Source organism: Cuculus canorus, chromosome 2, assembly GCF_017976375.1.
Source record: "Cuculus canorus isolate bCucCan1 chromosome 2, bCucCan1.pri, whole genome shotgun sequence".
Classification (NCBI taxonomy): domain Eukaryota; kingdom Metazoa; phylum Chordata; class Aves; order Cuculiformes; family Cuculidae; genus Cuculus; species Cuculus canorus.
The window spans coordinates 115,755,329-115,781,014 of NC_071402.1; the positions used below are offsets into that span (position 1 = coordinate 115,755,329).

General features: G+C 42.6%; 2 protein-coding genes across 9 annotated transcripts in view; both read left to right on the forward strand.

Annotated features, from left to right (window-relative positions):
• XCR1 (X-C motif chemokine receptor 1) overlaps positions 1–10,531 on the forward strand; it is a 39,048-nt gene extending 28,517 nt beyond the window's left edge. Inside the window, exons 2-4 of one of the 4 annotated variants that reach the window (XR_008448514.1) lie at positions 138–240; positions 4,411–5,667; positions 6,423–10,531. Coding sequence is in view for 2 of the 4 variants with exons in the window: in XM_054058744.1 (XP_053914719.1) it covers positions 4,458–5,448; positions 6,423–6,445 (1,014 nt within the window). In the remaining 2 variants the exon portion in view is untranslated. The remainder of the gene's footprint in view (positions 1–137; positions 241–4,410; positions 5,668–6,422) is intronic. The other 3 variants (XM_054058744.1, XR_008448515.1, XM_009570393.2) reach the window with 3 other exon arrangements.
• Positions 10,532–16,851: 6,320 nt separating this feature from the next.
• Positions 16,852–25,686, forward strand: part of FYCO1 (FYVE and coiled-coil domain autophagy adaptor 1) — a 45,042-nt gene continuing 36,207 nt past the window's right edge. The window contains exon 1 of one of the 5 annotated variants that reach the window (XM_054057842.1): positions 16,852–16,978. The gene's annotated coding sequence lies outside the window, so the exon portion shown is untranslated. Of the gene's footprint in view, positions 16,979–18,749; positions 19,011–24,054; positions 24,224–25,686 lie in introns of those variants that run through there. The other 4 variants (XM_054057841.1, XM_054057845.1, XM_054057844.1 and 1 more) reach the window with 4 other exon arrangements.

The window sequence follows — 25,686 nt, forward strand, 5'->3', positions numbered from 1 at the left end:
AATTAAGGAAGTAACTACCAGATAAATCCCAGTTTAGGGGAACAGAAATTTATTTTCTGACTCAATGTATCCTGCCTGGGTAGCTAAAGTGAAAATCACTCTGCAAAAACAGCTACCTACTTTTTCTATTCCCTTAGGAACCTGGAGAACAAACGAGGAAGCCCAACGGCTCTATCAGGAGTTTTAACAAAGCGAGTCAAAAATACTTCTGAGATATTTCCCATCAGTGCCTGTTTTATGGTAAGAGGCTTCTCTCTACTATATTCCCCTTGCCTAATAAGACTGGTCCTTTCCGATTAAGGTGAGCTTAACCTCAGTTTGTCTGTGTAAATGCCAGGAAACTTCTTAAAAGAAGCTATCTCAGCTGCCTCTGCCTGGGAGGAGGCTGGTATAATACTCAGCAAGGGGAAACATAGCCTCTGCCAGCGTCTCTCTCTCCCTCCACTGACTGCAAAGGGAGTAGGTAATTCTTCTCAGCCACTCTTTCAAATGGTCAGTTTAAAAAAAGAAATAAACTGATAAACAATACATATCCCTGGCTGAATTTTCAGATAAAACCAAAAATTAGATGCTGCTGAAAATTGCACTTCCCCATTTCTGTACTAAAATCTTTTTTTTCCATGATGCTCCAAAGCAAAGAACAGCACTGCTGGAATACAACGACTTCTGGGAAAACAGTTATTTCTGACCAAGAATGAAATGAAGGTTGACTGCCTTGCTCAGTGCTCTCCACAAGATCAGGGGTGACTTTAAACTAAAGGATGTGTTTTTCCTCTGTTCCTACTTGTCCTGACAACAGAAATTAAGCTAACTTCCATCTTTCAGCCAACTTCTGCTCTCACTTGTACCATTCTATATATACTGAAAATAACTGCATGATAATGATTTGTATTCAATCATTTGATATAATGATTGAATACAAATCATTAGTGTGATGCTAATCTGTTCTTAGCCTGTTGATTCAATCACCATATTTTTATCTCCTTAGCATATGTTTTAACTGAAAAGCCATACACAGCATTTCTTATTTATAGACTAGAAAGAGGGGAGATAAAATTCAGTAGAGCAAAAATACAGGTTTTGATCCCAAGATTTTTTTTCTGAATTTGAAGCAAGAAGGAAAAGATCCAAGTGCGTTAGGTTCCAGCAAGGTGCTCCTCATTGACGTGATTCCAGCTTCCTAGCTGGTACAAATGTATTATCAAAGCACATACCTAGTCCTAATCAGCCTTCTAAGAGTTCTGATGCTTTGTAGGCTGGAGTCTCCATCTATAAGTACATGGAGCCTGCACCAGGAGATAAGGCACAGTATATTGTGTTGTATTGATAGGTTATAATGGAGCATGCAGTGCAAAGCTATGTTTGCCTTGAGAATAATGAGCCACCTCTGAGGGCAGGTCAGCAGTGAGATCCTCCATCGAGATCTCAGCTGGACTGGGAGTACAGAGGTACTGTGCACAAGGCACCCTGCAGTCAGCGTGAGCAACGCTACCACAACACCTGCAGCACCTGACCCTGAAGCAAACAGGAAAGGAAGAGACAGATTACATGATTTCAGATTCCTCAGCAGACAGGAGGCAAGGAGAAAAGCTCAGGAAACCTTCCTGGGAAAGCTACAATGGCTGAGGGAGGAAGAGTAACAGCTGAGGTAAGCAGACACATTACCGTCTCCCCAAGAGCAAGCTGGGGAGACAATGACCCGAGGAGGACAAGATACCTGAGTGTCACCTGAGTGAATGCTTGGAGACTGAGGAGCTAATGTGGTGGTGGATATTGTGATGCACCTTGACCTCCCCAACGGTCCCTGGATGCCAAGGTGATGAGCTCTTGGCATCAGGGACTACACCTCACTGTATATCTTTGTGCAGGGACATTGATGGCCCTTAAGGTCATCTGTCTGTGGAAAGAGTGTCTTTTTCTGACTGCTGAAATGCCCACTGTCCAGATTTATGGCTTTGGCAGTGACATCAAGGGGAGAATCCAAGTGAGACAAATGAACTTGTTTTGTGAACTGGGGCACTAGCCAAGTGCAAACCTTACAGCATGAAGAAGCAACCAAGAACAAGCTACTTCGCAGAAGTATTTTTTTACTTTCTCTGGATGTGCTAAGGGCAAAATCAGAGACAGGACACCTGGCCCCATGCAACCACTCCCAGAGTACAAGATGGAGCCTTTTCAATCTTATGGGTAAGATACCAAGGCACACAGAGATCTGGAGATGGAAACAGCAGGAGTTCCTGCAGGGTTTCCAATCTCAGCTACGTGTCTGCCTGACTTGAGAGTGTGCATGCTCAGCATCAACGCTTTCCGGGAAGATGAACACAGGAAAAGAGACTATTTGGACTGTAGAAACGATTTACCACGTCTTATCACCTGATCTGTGAAGAAAAGAGATGGGTTCATATCCTTTTTTATTTAGCACTTAAACATTATCTGACATAACGTTGAAATTTATTTGCAAAATGGCACTTTCTACCTTGCAAGCATTGCCCAGCTTCTGACAGTGAGCAGGAGGGTGAGTGCATTTCACACAGGCTCTAACACTGACTGCCCTTTAGCGCGGGTGTGAAGAACAGAATAATGTGGGGTGATGAAGGACAGGACATGTGCAGGTCAGAATAATCTCCAGGCAGTGGCAGGGACCACGGCTGAGGTCTTTGTGAGAAGGTCCCTTTGTCAGACACCAGCAGCAATTACAGCAGGGACGAGGAGCAGCCTATAGCAGCTCTGCTGGCTTTGTAGCTCCTGGGGGATGGACAGTCCTGCCTGGGGCCTTGCTGATACTGGGCTTCCAGCACAGGTGGAGAATGTAAGTGATGAAGACAGTTGTCAGCATTCTCATCTCATCCATGGAGAAACTTTACCCTCTGCAAAGAGGCTCCTCTGCTCCCTTAAGGCAGCTGCTAGGGAGGAGTCATACCTCCAACCTGACACCATGGTGGTCAAGAGCTCAGTCTAAACCATGTGTTGCTTGTCATCTGTACTGTCCAGTAATACTAGAGGATGACTGTCTCAGCAGGGAATTTTCCTGCATGCCTGAAGATGGCAGCATGATACAGACTAAGGACCATAAACACAATTTCCAGTTAGGACTATGACTCTGTTGATAAACGTGCCAGGTTCACTTACTGTTACAGTACTGAATCCCACACATCCTTCACCTCTAAAACTAGGTGACCACATCCCGGTGCATAGACAGTCTGTGGCCTCTGCTGCCTGTGCCATGATCTGGCTGACCTGAACTACCTATCCCCATCGACGGCATTAAATGCTGGCAGCCAGCAGTGCTCCCTGGCTTGCTTTCCTGATGTAGACATAACCCTCCTGTCCTTCCAAGGCAGTGTGTCTTTTCCTGGCTGAAGCAGGCAGATTCTGCCTTCACTGATCCAAAAAGGAAAATGTCACCAGCACGATTTTGGCATGACCTATGGAGTTTCTTTCTTGCAACTGTACTTCCAAAGAAATCAGTGGCAGGTCTGTCGTTGGCTTCAGTCAAATCAGGATTCAAACACCATGCTGCCCCTATGCCTTCATCCAGGGTAATGTTAATTTAGACTTTGAACCATTGTTTGGAGCCATTACTGATTTTTCTACACCTATTTTTAAGCTTAATTTCTTAAAGCAATGAGGCTACAGTGACTACGTATGTTCACCCGGTTGTATGTCATCTTCCAAGTCTCAGTAACTTTTTACAATGTTGGCTAATTTCAATCCACCATCCAGTTAGGATTAAATTCCTACCTGCAGACAGGCAGACAAGTAGAAGGCTTGTGTGATGTGAGGTCTGCTCCTGTCATATCCCTGAGAATCATCAGGCCACCGAGATGCACAGAGTCCAATGTGAGGATGCATCCACCACAGCTTGGAGACTTAGGTATCAACCAACGTGAAGATGAACCTCTGTAAGAAACATGGCTTTCACCCATTCCTAGAGCTTGCATTTTTTGATACTGATACTGCTCAGCTTTTTAAGTTTATTCAGGGCTGAATCTTGACGATAAAGAATCATATATAAGGTGAAGGTTTTAGGAATTTGATACCATTCCAGAAAACTTAAAGAAGAGTAGTAGATTTGAAAGTCTTGGTACCTGAGACATGTACATTAAAAACAATGCACCCTCAAACTTCGTGTAGTAGAAGCTTAATAATTAGCAGTTGGCACCAACCATATTGGGTTTGAAACATCTTAGTTTCTGACTTCTTAAGATCTTGATGTTACTTTGATGGTAAATCTTTAGTATATACCTGTTAGTGCTCAAGTCGTAAGAGGAAATGACTCCTTTTTCTCCCAAAACCAGAATAAATAAGACAGTTTCACTGCTTCTTTTTATCTCTTAAAACAGAAGCCTCCATAGTGAGAGTTTAGTAATTGGGTTGATTTTCACAAAAATTTTGGTTTCATTGTTGCAGTTCTTTGAAGTGGCTGCTGGAGAACAGCACAAGATTTGCACAGACAAATGGATGAAGAACATTATCCATTCGATAATTACTCATATGGATATAATTATAATGAAAGCAATGTCTGTGAAATGGGTAACTATTTTGTATTTTACACCCATCTCACTACTGTCCTTTACACTCTGGGATTTTTGCTCAGCCTGCTAGGAAACACTCTAGTGTTATGGATCCTATTTAAATATGAAAACCTTACATCTTTAACGAACATCTGCATCATGAATCTCTGTGTCTCTGATTTAGTCTTCTCCTGCATGCTGCCTTTCTGGGCAGTGGACCAGTCCTTTGGGTGGATTTTTGGTGAGTTCCTTTGCAAAGCGGTGAACGCTGTTTTCTCCATTGGCTACTACAGCGGAGTTTTCTTTTTGACTCTCATGACTATCCTGCGGTATTTGTCTGTAGCGAACCCCCTTTCAACTCTGAGATCCCAGACACAGTGCTGTGGTCTTCTGGTGAGTTTGGTTGTTTGGACTTGCAGCGTATTAATTGTGGTTCCTGAGATGATTCACACCACAGTGCAAGAACGCTTGGAAGGGGACAAGACCTGTGATTATGCTGACGAGAACTGGAAAAAGGTGGACATTTATCAGAGAAATGTACTCTTCCTGCTTTCCTTTGGGGTTATTGTATTCTGTTATTTCAAGATACTGATAATCCTGCTTGGAGCAAGACCTCGCAGAAAGCACAGAACTGTGAAACTAATCCTAATTATTGTGGTGGCTTTTTTCCTGAGCTGGGCACCTTACAACATCCTCAGCTTTCTGATTACTTTTCCACCACCTACCTGTCAGTACCAAAGAGACTCCAACCTTGCCTTTCATATCAGCCGTAAAATCGCTTTCTCTCACTGCTGCCTCAACCCCGTGCTCTACGTATTTGTCGGCATCAAGTTCAAGAGGCATTTGTTACGTTTATGCAGTCAGTATTTACCCTGTGGTAATGGTCAAGTCTCCAGCCCCAGGATCTGCTCTGAAGGCAAATTCCACTATGAAGGTGCGTCTATCTACTGAAGCAAGACCTACATGTTAGCACTAATCCTGGATGAACTTTCAGATTTTAAAAGCCACGGACAATCTCTAATTCTTAGAGGCACTGCTCTGAGAAATACACAAATTTACGCTTGGCAATCTTGCTGTGTATGGAAAGTGATAAAAAAATGTATTTGCAGTGGGATGGAGAGCTGAGAATGCTGAGAAATTAATTCATTGGCCTGTAAGTCTTATCTTTCTTGTTTTCTGTGCCATGAGATGGATTTCCTCTCATTTATAGTTTCTTTTTAAAAGCAAAATAATTTTAAAATTTTATTTTTCCTTTGGGAGTGAACACATCAGGTTTTAAACATAAATGGTGTTGCATATTGCTCTCTTGTCTGACTTAAAATATTCGGATTGTATATAGCAGTGGACACAAATGTATTTCTGTGGCTTCTAACACTTTACAGTGCCGAACTCATTGGTTGTCTCTTTGGAGGGCTCTCAGGATTAACTGGCCTGACAATAGCTCAAAACCTCAGAGTTTCAGAAGTTTTCAGTGCAAATGTATTTATATCTGTTCATAGATAAATGTATATAACTAACTTAGTGTGAAAAATAGTCTATTGGCTCTGAAATGGAAAGTTTGGGAGAGCCCTGGGAGGAACACTAGCAGATATCTGTTAAACAGATACTTCACTAGGAATTCTCCTCCTGTTACTGCTGCTGCCACAGGCACCCTCCGGTCTCTAAATGGATATTCAGAGTGGTTGCAGTGGAATGGCAGCTCATCTCCTGAGAAGCACAGGAATATATTTACCTCTAAATGCTGTCTCTCTGCTTTTCTCCCTCTGCCATGGTGCTAAGAAGAATTAAGCTTTCTAAAAAAAAAAAAATCATAGTGTGAGGACAAATGGCTTCTTCAATAGCAGGATAGAAAGAGCTTGTCTTATTTGTGAAAGTGATGTTTGTTTTTTCTTTTTTTTTTTTTTTTAGGAACCCAGAGCAGCAGCTTTTAGCCTATATACTTGAATGCTTTCTGCTTTACAACTCTAAAAAACCCTGCTTCGCAGAGATGATAATTAGGTTTTAAATAGAGATATAAACAAAGCCAGCCATTTGTTTGTTTTTGTCGTGTTTCACATCTGTCTAATTATCAGATATGCTTATTTCTCTAAGGTGTGTGAGTGTCTGGTCTATCTAACCAGCTGCCTGGCCACATGCAAGTCTTTCATTTCATGCATGCATTTCATCTCTGCGGCCGGGGGGAAGTGAAGTGCAAATAGTTGCATGAACCTAGCTTTGGAAATAAGAGGGCAAGTTGTGTTAAGTGCAGGAGTGTCTTTACATGACTGTTAAAATATGATTTCCCAACTACAAGCAAGTTAAAAGAATTCAGTTCAACTGCACACATTTTTGCATATACATTCTGATTACACAAATCAAGCCTTGTGGTAATTTTCTCATGGAAGATGATATCCTTCTTCATGATAGATCAGTGGGGGTTTATTCCCCTCAGACAGTGCAACACATAGTCCATACTCTGGTGTGGCTGAAAGACAAAGCCTCTGGAAATCAGAATATTTCATTTCCTAGCATTTGTATAGAAAGCCTAGGTGGTTTTGCAGTGGCACCTAGAAATGGTTTGGCAATGGTTCTAAGCAACTGTTCAGCTTTTTGGACAGCCATCTTAAAATGTCTCTGTGTTGTTTCCACACTATTCCATTCAATCTCTAAAGATGACCTACAGCACACAACAGATTCTTCTCAGCTGCTGTGTAATTTATAAAAAAGCAGAAACTCCGACAAGCCTATAATACAATATCCTACTTCTGGAGCAAGAATAGCTAGGGAAAAGCATAAGAATGGGGCAAACATAAATGACACATATCCAAACAGTCGTCCTTGGGCTTGCCCATAGTCTCTAGTTTGTGCTTCAGCTTAGCTGCCAGAAGAAAGTGATTATATCTTGTCCTTTATCATCAGATGCACCTTTCTGAACAAGCCAGTCCTGGCATCCCATTACAACAGTTATTGCCCAAACCTTAAAAAATAAAAAGGTTACTCATTAATCCCACAGGGGAACTCAACTCTATTCAGACAAACCATGGAAAGACAGAAGTTGTCATTTGCCTGGTTGTGGTGGAGACCATCTTTTGGTTCTTGTTTCCTGATAAAAGACATTTGAAATGAATGTGTTTGCTTCTATGCGCTTCAAGAGACTTTGGACTGGGGACTCAATGCTTCCAATTATGAATATACAACCTACTGAAGGAGAAATGAGTCCAGATTCTTCTTCTGTTCTGGTAAACCAGGACCACTTCACCAGCATCAGCAAAGACCTACAAGAGGGAAATTCTGTGATGACAAGTAAAAGAAGGTCTCATGCAACTCACTGCCCTAGAGCTTACAATACCCTGAAATCTTTACTTCCAGTAGATTTTACATTTATCTAAAAAAAGCTAAGAAGTATAACAGAAGCATGAAAGATTTAAATTATCCTGTTCTGCCTAGTTTTTAACAAGTTATTTAAATCTGCTTGTAGCTTGAACATTTTTTTTTACTGTATATTTGAGCACGTAAAGCAAATGCTTAAGATTACATAATTGTACTGCCACCTACCATAACCAAAGTAATTCAGCATGCGGAGATTTCCCCTCCTGATATAATAAAGTGTTACTAATAAGCATGAGAAATTCAATGGAATATTACACTCTGAGTACTGTTTTTCACATTCAATAACCACCTACTAATGTTGAGGTATTTTTAATTGAAGAAGTAAATGTGAATTTTCATACATTAATTTAGCTTGGAAGAGACTCTGGAGGTCATCCACTCCTCCATGTTGCTCACAGCAGCTGTGTCTTCTGAGTTCGCCAAGGTTGCTCAGGGCCTTGTCTAGTCAAACTCTGAAAATCTCCAAGAACAAGGACTGCATAACTCTTCTGTTGTCCCTGTTCCAATTCTTAACAACTCCCATGGTGCATTTTTTTTCCTTCTACACAAACTAAATATCTTTTGCTGCAACTTCAGGATGTTTTCTCTTCCTTACCTTCTCTATGTCTTTGTACTTGTCATTATTGAACTTCCAGGACTCCCACCGGCTCATTCTTCAAGCTTGCTTATATCTCCTTGCATGGCAGCCCTAAAACTCATTGCACATCAGTTGCTCCCTCTTATGTGGTGTCATCCATGAACTTGCTGAAGGCCTGCACTCTGTCCCATCATCCAAGTTATAAATGAAAATGTTAAACAGTATCAGCCTCAGTATTGACCATCAAAGCATGCCACTCATAACAAGCCCCTCATTAAGATTTCAAACCATTGGCCAGTACCCTTTCAGTCTGATTGTCCAGTCAGTTTTTCATCCACTTCATTGTCAAGAGGAAATATGTTAGTGTACCTTCCATCTTTGTTTATACACTTTATTAAGGCTGAAGCCACAGAATGTGCTCCGTGCAGGTCTGAGGATGGGCAGCCCGTGCATCTCTTTGCTTCTGGGAGCTCCAGATCTTGGCAAATATATATTGCACTGCATAAAACATAATGCTCAAGGGATACCGAATCTTTAATTTCACTCAATCAATCAACTACTATGTGGTCTGAGCAAATGCAGAACTGAGAGAAAGAAGTTCATGAAGTGAAAAAGAAATCAATTGCTTTTGGAAACCACAGCCTATTTGGGGGAGGGCAGCGGTGTCAGACTGCGTGGTCGCAGAACCACTACTGTTGTACACTGCCAAGAATGCCTTCACACAGGATGGCAGGTCTAAATTCAAATGGAAGTTACAGTTAAGTGGACATGCTCTTGCTGCTCTAAGTCCATATTAAGTTCCACCAAATGCGAACATGGGAACAGTGGCTTCTCCCACGAGCAATGTAGCTGGATTGGGCCCCTCTCCCTACCTACCTTTTCAGCGGGTCAACTCAAAACTGAGCATCACTGCCACAGGCTGTCAGAGCTCCCACCTTCTCTGCAGCCCTGGGAGCCTGTATCAGGCAATGACACTTCAATAGAGAAGATTCTCACTGATAAGAAGGCATGTAACCAAATTAATTCTTTCCACTAATATTGTAAACTGTCTTAAATAACATAAGCAAACATTTAAGAAAGCATCCTATTCCCACTAAAATCAATGATACTTTTGCTTCTGATCATAATCAGAGCAAGCAGCAGTCTCATAAATGAGTGCAATGCACTGGGAAAGCACAGCATGCATTGCTTATTGCCAGAAGCATTTTCATCATGAGTCAGGATACCTATATCAGGATATTTATAACTCAATATTTTGAAAACGCCGCTAGTGTGATTAAAATCATAAATGAAAATCTATTTTATATCCTCTTTATGGTTACTCATCAGTTTAAAACGCTCTTGCTCATCCAGTGTTTAAATAGGAAGGCCTGGTGTTAAGTGGAAAGAAGTTCATCTGACATTGTCTTGTACTGATGAGATGCCTACATGAGCTTCAGGAAACAATAATAAACCAAGCACACAAATAAGAAAAGAAAATGACGTGACGGTTAGCTGTCGGTCAAAATGAGAACAAACAGTAAGAAGTACAAGTAAAGATGACCTATAAAGACCAGTTGCATACCATCAGAAAGGAGGAATAAACACAACAATGCTTCACTTGCCAGCACAGAGCTGCTCTTGAGATGAACTCACTTGCTCCAAAGCATGCTCAAAGTTGAAAGTGAGCCACAAGATTTTTAGTCACTTAAGACACCCTATTCACATTTAAAATACGGTGAACACTGAAGCTGTCTCACAGCAAACACCCATTTGAAGAGATTGCTTCCAGCAGTCTTTCTCTGCATCTCACCTCCTTCATGTAAGAATGTCACAGCGGTGAAAGCTTAGAGAACCCAGTAAGGCTGGCCTTGCACAAAACAATTTGTGGTTTGCAAATACAATGATTATTTCACTTTATTCGCAAAGCCTTTTGTCTAGGATGAAGTAACCATACAGCTTGGGGGGTGCAACTAACCGGGAAGGAGCTCTGCAGAAAAGGATCTAAGGGTCTTTGAACATAAGCCAGCAAGTACACTCAAATGAGGCCAACTACATCCTGGGCTGTATTAACAAGAGTGTAGCCAGCACGTCCAGAGATGTGATCCTTTCCCACTGTTTGGCACTTGTGAGGCTGTATCTGGAGTAGGTGTATTGTTTTGAGCTCCCCGGTATATGGAAGTCATGGACACATTGGAGGAAGCCCAGCAGATGCCTTCAAGCCACTTGATGCATGAGGAGCACAAAGCACATGATGCATGAGGAGAAGCTGAGGGAGCTGAGTTCATACGGCCTTAGGAAGAGAAGGGTCAGGAGAGAGCAGACTGTGTCTGCAACTACCTGACTGGAGGATACAGAGAAGGTGGAGACAGACTCTTCTTGGAAGTGCACAGCAATAGACACAAACTGCAACATGAGATATTTCAATTAGGCGTAAGCATTTGGGTTTTTACAAGAGTCGTCAAATACTGGACTTGGAGAGGTGCTTCAAAAGTTGACAGGACCTTGAGCAACCTCACCTGATTAGACCTGCTTTGAGCAGCGGTTTGGAGTAGAGACCTCCAGAGGTCCCTTCATATCTAAAATACTCTATGATTTTTTTTTATTTGTTGCCACAGAAACATTAAATTAAGTAAATATTGTCAAAAAATTGTTTTAGAGCATAATTCAGCTTGAAGAACACAGTCCTCTAAGAGAACTGAACACAAAACTAAAAAAATATGAGAAGTTTTGATGTCCAAAACCTTCACTGACCTGTGCAGTAAATGAGCATTCCATGGCAGTGATTCCTAATTGAAATGATATCTGTTAAAAACTGGGATTACTTAAAAAGGTCTTGGTTTGCTTTTGTATGTAGGTATAGAAACGGTAAGGAATACAGTTCCTGGAAAGATTAATTCATAGAGATGTAAATCAGAAATTCCTGCCACATACGGAATCATTGTGATTTGATGCAAAGGTTCAGACAGTACCATTCATGAGGAAGAAGTTTGAAAGGAAGCCAGCCTCTGCAAGGGCATTTTCAGATCGAAGTTTTAGGCTCTGTAAATATTCAATATATGTGTCTCTTCAGTTTTAAAGCAGAACAGTGCAAGACTGAAAATCCTGGCTGGAATGAAGCCAAGAACAGAGAATGACAGGAGTGCAGGGAGTAGAGCAGTCTCTCCATGTTCAGGAACTCCTGACATATCAAATCCAAAATATTTTTTCTTTTGTTTCATTCCTGCAAACAATGCTGCTTTCAGCAGTCAAGTTCTGTTTCTTCATGGCAATACCCTTCCAGCCATCTTAACCAGCTCTTGAGATCCTAAGCCTTAGTACACTCTTTATCCATGTGCCGTACACCTGTATGTACACAAGACTCTGGTTAATTTAAACTGCACAGTTCAGAGTCTGTGTCTTGGCTCTCCTTAATCGCTGCTGGCTCGTTTGAAACAGCTCCAACCAGTTAAAAATCTTGGAACCTACTTCGTCCACACAGGATTAAAACGCAGCCAGTTCTGAGCAGTGATAGCTCCTAATCCCTATGTGCTCAGGTGGAAGTCAGTCTCAGAAGCTGACCTGATATTAGCAGAATACTCTTCCAAGCTCCTCAGCCGCCTTGTCTAAAATGCCAGATTTGCTTCTAGAGGTTTTCCAGAGCTTTGCTAATCCTTTTTTATGGTGCCTGCTTAGAGCTTTATACCTGCTGACAATTGTTTGTCCACCTATTCAAAACAGAATGCAAACAAATGCAAAAAGTGCTTCCAAAGCTTTCTCCCCATAGGCACAGAAAGTCTCTGATGATGAACAGCAGCCTGTTGTTCAGTCTAGCTACAATGGTATGTTAATCCACTGAGGGTGACCAGGAAAACTGGGAGCTTGCTACTCTCATAAAATACCTCAAGTGCCTAGTGGAAGCAAAACCCTCCCCAGTTATTAAATAATATCAACTAGCTCTTTAAAAAAAGAGAAGAAAAAAGTAGAGTATATAACAATAATGTCAGACAGACGGAAAGAACAAAACTGATGGACAGATACTCAAAGATCACTAATAAATATGCAGAAACCGGTAGCCGCAGGAAACAGGTTTTTGGGGTTTTGACAGAGCCCAGCTAGTTGAGATGGTTTCACAAAGACCTGCTTTAGCCAATGAGGCACCAAAGTGTTGTCAGCATGACATGACTGATGACAGTGTATAATTTTACTTTATGATGAGCTACCCAGTGTGAATGTAAAATGCCTTGCCTGAACGGACGAAACTCTTCCCATACAAAACCAGAACACACTTATGCATCACAATTAAAACATAAGGATTCTACATTTACTTGCAAACTTCATACAGAAATGGATTTTAGTGCCACCAAAATGCAAAAAAGAACCCCAAACCCTAACCCTAAACCAAGCCACACTAAAACTGTGTTTTCAGAATCACTCAAGAAGAACTGCAGCTAGCATTAGATTTAACTTCTAATGTCAGAAGTTGATTCCAGCCCTTCAGCATTTACTATGGCCAACATTTTATCCATATGGAACAGAACCTAAAGAATACAGCATGATCCTTAATGGTCCTTAGTACATGTTTAGTAGCAATTTAGTAGTTTTAGTTGAGTTGGGTACCACTGTGGATATATTTACAATCACAAGGGTAACATTCCATCAACTAGTGACAAGATTTTTCCCAACAAAGGCCTTCTTTTTTGCTGGGATGACTGACATTGCCCTTCCTGAGCTAGTAAAATTGACAATAATTCCCATCATCTTATCATAGTTTATGAAGAAGTTAATCGATAAAATAAAAATGAAGAAAAGCAACACAAACAGAACAGAAAAAGCATTTTTTTTTCCTTCTGCAGCTTCCAAAAAGCAAAAATCTTTAACCTTTTTGGTTGCTAAGAAGTGAAAAACATAGAAAATTCTAAGGAAATGTTGGTCATTGATAGATGTAGTTGGAAAGAGCATGTTTTTCTCTGAAGAAATTGATGTCTGTATAAACAGACAATAATTCAATAATTATTGTAAATAAATATTGCTGAAAGTTTTAGCAATTAAAAGGAGGAACAACCCACTCTACTTCATTTTTTTGAGTGAGCAGCAAAACTGCACAAAGACTTTTAGAAAATATATAAAAATCCCTCCATTGCAGTGTAATTATCTGGGATTTAATTCATGATTATTTGCAACTGAGGTTACTTTTGGAAGACACCTAGCTGTCCACAGATCACTAGAAAACAAACACTTGTTTTCAGCACATGCTTCTGGCCCTTTGCTGCATGATGCAGCAAAGCCTGCCAAGAGAAGTCAGCCTCAAGGCTGCTTCTGAACTACGTAAGACATCCCATTGTATTTCACAAGTCATGCGCCCACAACGTGCGTAGCCCTATAACCTGCACTTCTGAGGACACTACAACTCTAAACCGTACATTAGATGAAGATTATTCACCAAAATTTAAGGTGGTTTAGTCATCCTCAAGCTGAGGATAAAAAAATGCGGATGATGAAGACACATCAGTATTTCCTCAGTCTTGAAAATACAACATTTTGACCTTACGCCTGCCTATGCTGAGGTTTATGACATTAATACAGTGACAAGCATTGTGGCCTTGAACACTTCAGGGATGGGGCATCTAAATCTTCCTCAAGCAACTTGTCCCAGTGCCTCACCACCTTCATTGTGAAGAATTTCCTCCTGTCTAATCTAAATCTTCCCCCTTTCAATTTAAAGCCATTTCCCCTCGTCCTATCACTCCACGCTGTTCTAAAAAGTCCCTCCCCAGCTTTCCTGTAGTCCCCCTTTAAGCACTGGAAGGTCGCTATAAGGGCTCCCCAAAGCCTTCTGTTCTCCAGGCTGAACAACCCTAACTCTTTCAGCCTGTCATCCAAGAGGGGTGCTCCAACCCTCTCATCATCCTCATGGCTGTCCTCTGGACTCACTCTAATAGATCCATGTCCTTCTAGATGTCCTTTTGGGGCTTCACAGGCTTTATGGAAGAGGTAAAATTTGAAATACCTTTCTTGCAGAAGGAACCTGGTTCCAGCTGGGAGATCATAGAATCATAGAATAGTTTGGGTTGGAAGGGACCTTAAGGATCATCTAGTTCCAACCCTCCTGCCATGCACAGGGACACCTCCCACTCAATCAGGCTGCCCAAGGCCCCATACAACCTGGCCTTGAACACCTTCAGGGATGGGGCATCCACAGCTTCCCTGGGCAACCTGTGCCAGTGTCTCACCACTCTCACGGTGAAGAAATTCCTCCTTTATGACTAGTCTAAATTTGCCCCTCTGCAGTTTATACCCACTGCCCCTCGTCCTGTCACTACAAGCCTTTATAAAAAATCCCTCCCCAGCTTTCTTGTAGCCCCTTTCGGGTACTGGAAGGTCACTATAAGGTCTCTTCAGAGCCTTCTCTTCTCCAGGCTAAGCAACCCCAACTGTTTCAGCCTGTCCTCGTATGGGAGGCGCTCCAGCCCTCTGATCATCCTTGTAGCCTTCCTCTGGACCCGTTCCAACAGTTCCATATCCTTCCTATGTTGAGGATTCCAGAACTGGACACAATACTCCACATGAGTTCTCACAGGAGAGGAATAGAGGGGCAGAATCACCTCCCTCAACCTGCTGGCCATGCTTCTTTTGATGCAGCCCAGGATACGGTTGGCCTTCTGGGCTGCGAGGGCACATTGCCGGCTCATGTTGAGCTTCTCATCAGTCAGCACCTGCAAGTCCTTCTCTGCAGGGCTGCTCTCAACCACATCATCCCCTATCCTATACTGGAATCGGGAATTGCCCCCACCCAGGTGTAGGACCTTGCACTTGGCCCTGTTGAACTTCCTGAGGTTCTCACAGGCCCGCTTCTCCAGCTTGTCCAGGTCCCTCTGGATGACATCCCGTCCTTCAAGTGTGGCAGCTGCACCACTCAGCTTGGTGTCATCTGCAAACTTGCTAAGGGTGCACTCAGTCTCGCTGCCTATATCATTGATGAAGATATTAAACAGCACTGGTCCCAGTATGGACCGCCGAGGGACACCACCTGTCACTGTTCTCCATCTGGACATCGAGCCATCGAACACTGTTCTCCAAATATTACCATACAACCAGTTTCTTATCCACTGAACAGTCCACCCATCAAACCCATATCTCTCCAATTTAGACAGAAGGATGTGGACTGTTTCAAAGGCTTTACAAAAGTCCAGAGAGATCACATCTGTTGGTTTTCCCATGTCCACTGCTGTGGTTATCCCATCATAGAAAGCCACTAGGTTGGTCATACAGGACTTGTTCTTGGTGAAGCCATGGTGGCCGCCACTAATCACCTCCCCATCCTCCGTGTACTTTAGCATAGCTTCCAGGAGGATCTGTTCCATGATCTAGTGGTTCCATGTTTTAGTGGCAGATAGGTATGGTTTGACTCGATGACCTCTGAGGTCTTTTCCAACCTGGGGATTCCATGATTCTATGATCTTCCCAGGCACAGAGGTGAGGCTGATAGCGTGGGAGTTTAGGAACTCCATACTCGCAGCACCCTGTCTTAGGAAGTGACCCCTTGTTCCAGTTTCACACCCTCTTTCTCCCAGTCTCTTACCGTCTCAGGCCTTTATTAATCCCTACCTACGTCTTTCAGCTGCAGGAAGAGGATTTTCCTTTCACCAAGTGGCAAGGCCAGAAGGGAGAAACATGCCGTGTAGTGGATTTATTGAGCCTGGCTTTCACAGTCAATGCAAAAGCTGGATGAACTCATGTTTAAACCTAAAGAGAGAGAGAGACAGAGAGAGAAAGGAAAAAAGGAAGAAAGAAAGGAAGGAAGGAAGAAAGGAAGAAAGAAAGGAAGGAAGAAAGGAAGAAAGGAAGAAAGAAAGAGAGAGAGAAAGAGGGGGAAGGGAGAAAAAGAAAGAGAGAAAGGGAAAGAGAGAAAGAAAGAGAGAAAAAGAGAGAGAAAGAAAAAGAGAGAAAAAGAACGAGAGAGAGAAATAGAGAAAAATAGAAAGAAAAAGAGAAAGAGAGAAAGAAATAGAGAAAGAGAAAGAGAGAGAAAGAAAGAGAGAGAGAGAAAGCGAGAAAGAGAAAGAAAGAGAAAGAGAGAGAGAAAGAAAGAGAGAAGAAAGAAAGAAGAAAGAAAGAAGAAAGAAAGAAAGAAAGAAAGAAAGAAAGAAAGAAAGAAAGAAAGAAAGAAAGAAAAGAAAAGAAAAAAAGAAAGAATTTAAAAAAACGTGAGACTGAGCCGTGCTAAATGCAACATACTATAGTAAAATAGCTATATTAAAATAGTTACTATATAAATAGCCAACACTTTTCGACTCCTTTGAGGGTAGCAGAAACACACCCTGGAGGGAAAACCTTCCCAACCTTGCAGACAGAGCGGAAACAGGCGATTTTCGGCCTGAAAATACACTTAAACTGCCCTTGTTTATCTCCGGTTCTCGCCCTCCCCCGGCTCCCCAGCCCATCCGGCGGTGGGAGGCGGCTCCCGCGGGCTCTCGGGACTTGTAGTCGGCGGAGGAGCGGCGCTCGGAGCCGCCGCCTCGCCCCGGGGCCGCCGCTCCGCGCCGCGCTGGCTGCGCAGGTAACGCGCCGCGCTGCCCCCATTCTCTTTTCCTCCTCCTACCGGAGCACGGGGAGGGAAGGGATTTCCACTTGTTGGTGCTCGGGAGCTCTGCGAAGGGGGGGACCGAGCTGTGCTGCAGCCCCTGGAGCAGGGGGAGCCTGCAAAGAGGCGAGCGGGGCAACCTCAGCCTGCGCGGACAGGAGCCGAGTGGCTGGGGGTGGGGGGGCAGTGTCCGCCCCGAGGGATAGGGGCGTGCGGGGGGGCTCCTCCCGACACTAAACATTCGCGTTGAGAACACCGCACTATTAAAAAAAAAAAAAAAAAAAAAAAGTTCAAAAAAGTTGCATCTAAGTGCGGCAAAAAGTTAAAAAGTTGTGTCTAAGATAATACGGTAAAAAGTTAAAAAGTTGTATCTAAATATGGTATATGGTATATGGTATATATATATAAGCGATAGCCGATGTTGCCTTTCTTGTTGTAGTATTTTGTATGTATTTGATAGTGTTTGGTGCAAACGCGTATTACGTATATATTTGACAGTGTTTATTATGGACAGAATTCTCCTGATGAGCCAGTTAGTTAATTATGGAGCCTGATTTTTATTTATCAAGGAGCCTCTTACATACACCATCTGATAACACTGAAAGCGTGTATTGTGTTTGCAGTCAGTCTCTCCACTGCTAGAGGGTTACATAAAAGGAATAGGAATTTGCACTAACATCCCAGAGGCTGGGGGCTGCTAAGACTTAGTCAGTGGGGATCAAGACTAAAGGAACAACTAGGGAGAGAAAACTGTTCAAAATGGAGAGAAAACTATGTGTAAAATTGCAGAAATTATCGTGTGGACTCCAGGAAAAGTAGTGCCTGAAAATCGTTTTTAACTCAGATTGTTATTTGTTTTTCATAGTTGATCACATTTAAAAAATAGCAATTGGCTATTTGTCAAATGAACAGTGAACCCTTCTATTATTCTTTAGGTGTTGTTGAGGTTATTAAACTGAAGGGAACTATAAGAGCCCTAGGTGTTTTTATTATTATACATTATTTTATTTACTTATTTACATTGCTGTGTTTTTATTTCTGTTTGGTTTTGCCAGTGCAGGGAAACTTTTTTAGCAGCTTGTATGTAGTCTAGTTCATCTTTTGGTGTAGTAATTCCTGTTTGTCCAGGGAGTTGTGGCTCCTTGTGTCCAAAAATTCTGTAGCAGTAGTAATTTTAAATACCCAAATATATTCAGAAGAAGGCTTTATGGTTTGTCACACTGATAGACGAGCAGGACTTTTTATGTTGAGCATCTCAATCTCAGTGCTTGGAATAGTGCTGGGAACCTGTTGCTGCACAGGGCCTTGACTCGTCCACCCTTTTCTTTGATTTAATATTTTTGTCCATCACAGTATTCTGTGTTTACTGATGGTATAGCGATCTGAGCAGAGATACTTTTAAGCAATGAACCTGATTGTGTCCACCATGACATGAAGATGGGCCACCCATCCCAATCCCACTCCGCAGCCCCCTGTCCCTCAGGATCAGCGCCTTGGCAGTCAGCATCCCGCATCACTTCAGGTGTCATCGTTTTCATGCAAGCCATGATTTTAGGCAAGCAATGATTTTAGGCTGACATAAAGACCGCTCGCTGTTTTCTCCCCTTTCACCCACTCCAGAACGGACCCTCTGAGCCCTCCGCACCGATCCCAGCAGCTGCAGGAGGAGCAGGGTGACCCTGGTGGAAACCGAATACCTGCCCGTGCCCGTGCCATCACCCCTTATAAAGCGCTGACAGGCGAATATTTGCCGCGGTCCTAATCCCGCTGGCCCTTGTGTCGGCAAATCTGCGGCGGGCGGACAGGGAGAGTTTTGCTGGCACACTGGGTCTGTCTCCAGAGCAGATGCTGGGTGGGCAGCCAGCCCTCCTCCGGCTTACATTGATCCTGGTAATCCAGAGCAAGTAAGGAAAGCAAACAAACAAACAAAAAGAAAGCGAGGCTTTTGTGAAATGGTCGTCCAACGCCATTGGGGTCTGGATTCTCCTTGGGCAGAGGTCCTGCGGTGGTGAGTCGGGTTGTGGAGGGTTTGCAGGGGTTTGCGGGCTGCTGAATGATTTATTGCTGCTGTAGCTGCCTGTTAAGTGCTCAAGGCCCTGGTGTTTTCTGCCCAAGATCATCGCATCCGGCGTCCTGCTCGTTTTCACCCATGCAAAGCTTTGCTTGGCAGATGGAATTGGTCAGCGGTAGTTGTCACACTGGGGTTCAGTCTCTCTCTTGAAACGGAGTTACTTTTCAAGTGTAAACAAAGAGGGAAGCACGCCAGGCCTTTCGTTTTTTGTGCTCCATAGCGAAAGTGGGTGTTTGATTTTATCCAGCTGACTTGACACAGCCATAGAGGCAGGCTGGGGTTAACGTTTCAGTGTACAACATGCACTCCGACTTGTCAGTGTGTTTTCTGTTGGTGTTTTACTTGGTTTTGGTTCTGATACGAAATTGCAGGATGTGCAGCAAAGGAGATAAAAAGCACTGCTGCAAGGCAGTTTATTTTTTCCAGATATTATTGTGTACAAAGAAATTTCCTGAAGTCTTCAAGTGATCCTCTTGGGATCACTTGAATTTAAAATATGTTCCAAATAGTGTTTCCAAACATTCACATTTAGAAGACTGTGCTGCAGTTAAAAAATTGTATCTAAGGTAATACGGTAGAAAACAAGTGATAGCTGATTTTGCCTTTTTTGTTCTAATATAATGTATATATTTGACAGTGTTTGTTGTGAACATAGTTTCACTAATTCTTCTGATGAGCCAGTTAGTTAATTATGGAGCCTGATTTTTATTTATCAAGGAGCTTCTTACATACACCATCTGATAACACTGAAAGGGTGTATTGTGTTTGCAGTCAGTCTCTCCACTGCTAGAGGGTTACGTAAAAGGAATAGGAATTTGTACTAACATCCCAGAGGCTGGGGGCTGCTAAGACTTAGTCAGTGGGGATCAAGACTAAAGGAACAATCAGGGAGAGAAAACTGTTCAAAATGGAGAGAAAACTATGTGTAAAATTGCAGAAATTATCGTGTGGACTCCAGGAAAAGTAGTGCCTGAAAATCGTTTTTAACTTAGATTGTTATTTATTTTTCATAGTTGATCACATTTAGAAAATAACAATTGGCTATTTGTCAAATGAACAGTGAACTCTTCTATTATTCTTTAGGTGTTGTTGGGGTTATTAAACTGAAGGGAACTATAAGAGCCCTAGGTGTTTTTATTATTATACATTATTTATTTATTTACATTGCTGTGTTTTTATTTCTGTTTGGGTTTGCCAGTGCAGGGAAACTTTTTTAGCAGCTTGTATGTAGTCTAGTTCATCTTTTGTTGTAGTAATTCCTGTTTGTCCAGGGAGTTGTGGCTCCTTGTGTCCAGAAATTCTGTAGCAGTAGTAATTTTAAATACTTGACCCAAATATATTCAGAAGAAAGCTTTCCAGTTTGTCACACTGATAGTTGAGCAGGACTTTTTATGTTGAGCATCTTGATCTCAGTGCTTGGAATAGTGCTGGGAACCTGTTGCTGCACAGGGCCTTGACTCGTCCACCCTTCTCTTTGATTTGATATTTGATTTAATATTTAATATTCTGTGTTTGCTGTTGTTATAATGATCTCAGCAGAGATATTTTTAAGCAGTGAACCACAGAATGTGTCCACCGTGGTATTGGATTTACTGCTGGGAAGGAGTATGAGCACAGGGAGGGTCTTGTTACTGCTGCAGGCCAACTTAGATTTTGAACATGAACAGGTTAGATCAGGATATCCTGGAATAACTGGACACATGCCAAGCCTGTGTCATCCGTGAGTCCGTCTGTTCCTGACTGGCTCAGCAGTGGCAGTTTCATACAGGCCAGTCTTTCAAAGTCTTCTAAAATCTTTGGGTTTGTAGCTCTGAAATATCCCTTTTCCCCCAAAATACTGACCTTCACTGGAAAACCCTTGAGGAAGGAGGGAGAGAGGAAATACTCTGTGCTTCCTGCTACAGAGGGAAGAAAACAAGAATTTTTTGCTCTTAGCTCTGGGGTGGCTTGATTCACTCAGTGACCTGTCCGTTTGGGTTGTCTTAGTGTGGTTTTTGCTTAATGTGCTTGCCTCGCCTCCTGTTTTATTTATGTGTGCATGGCGAAACCCTGTAATTTTCCGTGCTGCTTGTTGCTAGCTCACCGGGAACTACGTATATGCCAGGACTTGCCCTAGGGAGCTACTGCTGCTGTTGGCTGGATGGAGGACAGGTGGAATGCTGGACATGGGCAAGTCTCAGCACCCACCCGCCAGACTTCCCAAAACCATTAGTTTGGAGGTAGCCTTCTAAAGTGCTTCTAAACCCTCAGCTTGGAGGGACAGTGTGGAACAGTAGATACAGAGGTAAAAAATCCTACTGAGGAAAGCTCCTGTTCAGAGTTAGGATGTAATGGGTTTTGCTTTTAACACTCCTAAAGTCTCAGAGGTGGCTAAGGCACGTTATTCAGGCCAAGACTGTTGAGAATGTTAATGCAGCTTCTGTTTCTCCGAGAGCAACTTTGGAGACCCCAAAAATATGAGGCATTTGGAAGACTCCAAGCTTGCACAGTGAGCAAGTTGATTGTCGTGAATCACCAATGCTCCTTTGCCGCTGGAACTCCTCTGATGTATCTGTATGGTATCTATGTGGTGCACCTCAGAGCAGCATTTGAGTCTTAGGTTCCTGGCTTGAATAATGTCTTAGAAATTTAAGTGGTTGGGTGAGTTATGGTGAGGAGGAGCAGGTTTTGTGGCAGGGAGGGGTTTGTAGGGACATGGGGAGAATGGCTTAGAAGAATTGAGAGTACGAAGGGAGGAAAAGTCATTTTGCTCTTGAACGATGGTGATGTTTTCAACTCTCTGTGTAAGCATTGAGGTGACATGGATACATTTCCCCAAGAGGGTAAACTGGGATGGGAGTAGCTGAGGAGAAGCAAGTTTCTGGGAGAGTTATGCTTAGGTTAACTTGTGGATGCTAGTAAACACAGTGTAGCATTCCTGACATGGGGCGAGGCCTGGCGTGTTCTAAGGAAAAAGGCTGGGCGAGTTTGTTAAGAGCAATACTAGGACAACTCCTCTTACCAGAAGTACACTCTTCTCCTTCTGAACTAACTGCTTCCTCAAACAGGCAACTTCTCTAGTCATAAGACAGGGCTGAGGCAAGGTTGTCTTTGTGAGACAAGCTCATACCTTTGTTGTTTGCAGCAAGCGGTCATTTGTGTTCGTGTTGTTCAATAGTTTTTGATGTGAGGAATAACAGAAACAAAGCACTGTGTTCTCCACATCAAGAAACTGTGTCCCTTGTCTAACACATCTCAAACATAACATGTTTGGCAAAATTCAGTGTAACATTTTGATAGAATCATAGAATCGTTAAGGTTGGAAGAGACGTCAAAGATGATCAAGGCCAACTGTTTTAAAAGGGTTTAAATTGGATCTTGGAGTGAACGTCCAATTTGATAGGTACAGCATTAGAAAGGAACAGTTGTTTGGATTGCCAGCTTTCCCCACTGGGAGTTAAAAATTAACTCTTATCTCATTGAGTTCTTGTTGTGCCACGTGTCTACATGTATCCCTTGCTTAGTTTTGATCTAAGAACAGCTTGCAAATATAAGGAATAGAGGGGGAATGCAGGCCAGTTGTCCATGGAATAGGGAAATTTGTGCAAAGATTATACAAAACTTTACTGATTCTTTTGTGTCCGTGTCTCCTGTCAGGTTAGGGGTGCAAGCAGTATTTTGTGCATGTTATTGATTTGTGTTCTTATGCTGTAAAATGCAAATATCCCTAGAGCACAAGGGCCTCCCCACAAAAAGGCTTTCCTGTCACGAGTCCCTGACTATAGATATGCTACTTTTATCCAGGCATTTGCAAAATATGTGAACGTTTTAATGCACTTTTTTCATCTAGTTACTCTCTTCTGCAGTGCTGTGATACTCTGTGAATTTGTTTTTCTCAACACTTATTTTCTGCAAGAAGTATTTTATTAGTAGATGTTTATATGCCCAAACACTTCAAAAACAAGGTTTGTGTGTATGAGCCTATGGGAAATTCAGCATAGGTTTGCAGCATGGTCTCCTGTTTGAAGTACTAAAAGCAATAAAAAATATTCCTCCAGAAATGTATTTTTGTTATTGAAATGTGAAGGGTTGTTGGTGTAGAAAGTGAAGGGAGAAGATTAATTTAGCAAGAAAATTTCACTTCTTGAGTGGAACTAAGCTTAAAAATTCCAAATGAAGACCTTGGCTGACATTCAGGCCTCTGGTTTTTAATTGTCCTATTTAATGTAGTCCAGTGCACATTTTTGTCAGTCACATATCTTTCTATGCAGCCTTAAAGCACAGAGAGTTGAGGTGCCCAGTAAAAGCATGTGTGTGTTCACAATGGAAAAGTCATGCTGGTTTTTTTGCAGTTCACCTCAGACCTTTATTTCCAGCAAACAGTTCTTTACCTTTATGGATGTGCAACTTTATGTACCTGAGTGGTACAAAGTGAGAAGAGCTAGCAGCCCAGCTGCACTAAATTCCAGAAATTACTGGAATGAAATTATTAAACTATGTCAGTGGTGTTATGGTCCTGAGAGGCAGAGACTTCTTTTTCCCACTTCCTGCCTTATGTTTGCCATGAGGTTTGCATTCAGTATTTTTTTGTCAGAGTGTCTTGTAGCCAAGTGTATGACCAGGTGGGCTGGTTTTTCCACACACTCTCCCAAAGTGTACCTTGCAGTTATCAGCCAGTGTCTGCTTTTATGGGACAAATGATACTCATATTACATGAGGGACTAACACAGTTAAAGTTGTTGTGACTCATGAGTGTAGGATTCGGCTCAGTACCCTCACTTGCCTGTTCTGTTTCATATAAAGTGTTAGAACAGGTCTAGAGTTGCAGGCACGCTGGTCTTGTGATACCAGTGGGGGCCATGTGATGAAGTGCCCTTCTTTGGAATGGCTAGACCAGAGCAGTTATGTTAACATGAAATATTTCCATAAGCAGTAGTAAGTAGTGGACCTTGCTTTCCAATGAACTTGTCTTGCAGATCCGATCTACTTTATAACCGAATTACTCCACTGCCTTAGTGTGAGCTATGTGATTAATGTATGCTGAAAATGCAGTTGGGTGGGGACTGGATTCTCTGATATCAGACTGTGAGTAAAATCTCACTGCAGCCTTTTTATCAACCAAGAGAACCTCTGCTTGTGGACTTCCTCCTGGCTTCCTGTTCCGATTGCAGGTGAGGAGTGTAATATATTGAAGACCTCTACCTTCCGTCAAGATTGGCCAAAATTCACCAATGAATTAAAAAAATGTAGCTGCTGGAGAAATTTGATGAAATCAGATTAAAAGTAGGTCATTGTAGCTTCCTCACTAACCAATTTAATTAGTCATTACCTTTTGTTTACTGTTTTGTATGTGTCTTGCTCCTCCTCAGGTAAATCTTTCCTCTTCCTCTAAGTGGGCTGTTTCCTTTCTGCTTCTTTCTTTAATCTCCAGGATATCCTCCTCTGTAAAGAAGATTGTCACCCCCACACTGGCACTTAAACCAGCAGGAGAGGGAGTAGCCGCCTTCAAAGATCAGCAGAGGAGGGACTGACGACATGCCCTGTCTTGACTTCTCTGCTGGTCTCTGTGCTAGGTTGTAGGTGTGATGTCATTGCAGCCCTGCAGTTTTTTTTGCAAGTTAATGCTGCAAGTCAAATGCCATTATACAAGAGGTAGCGTTGCATCACCTAAAAAGCTTTTGACCCAAAGCAGGTCACTCATGCCAGACACATGTATCATGCTGTTCTCACATAGCAGATATTTACAGACATACATAATAGGATAGGAAATGCTGGAGGAACAGGGTTGTGCTCTAAACAATCCTAGGAGAATTGTTCTGTGATCAGGAAGGACTAGATCAGGTGTTTACAGAAGCTCTTCCTATTTCAAAACCTTGGGAAAACAGTTAAGGTATGTTGTTGTCTTTCTTTGCTGTAGAAAGTGAGAACTCTGCACCTTTCTGTGGGATGAGTTGTGTATTCTAAGAATTCCTCTGGAGGACTGAGGAAGAGAGAAATACCTATGTCCTCATTTTACAGAGGAAAAGGCAGGTAGAAAAAGTTTCAGCACATTCTCCTTGTGTAGCAGCCCATGTTGAAAGATCCACTTCGCCTCCAGGAAGAGAAGGGAGTAACTGCACATCTCATGGCTGGGAGCTGTTGCAGGGAAGGGGGAAGACGTTAGACCTTGCTCTGAGGAAGAGGCCGACGGGGAGCAGAGAGGAGAGCAGTGGGCTGTGCAGCTACATGCCTTCGGCTGAGTTGTGATCTCTGTTAAGGTTCTCCTAGCATTCTGCCTAGGAGATCCTGACAGGGATAAAGATACGTGTCTTGGACTGCTTTGGCACAACAGGATCAACGCATTGGGAACACACTGCCTTCCCTTGCACTGTGCCACTAAACTCTTGTAGGTACAGCAGTCACTTATCTGTGACTTCTCGGCAAGTGCACTAATTTATGCAGTGCTGGTGGGGCTGGTGTAATCCCAAACTGCCTTAATCCTCCCCAATAAATATCTGCTTGGGCAGTCAGTGGGGAATTAGTACTTGACCAGGTCCCATGCCTCATCTGTTTGCCATAGGATGCCTCGTGTCCTGCTGGCTGTTGCAAAATAAGGGCTCAACTTCCAACTGTGATCTCTTCCAGGCACTCTGTA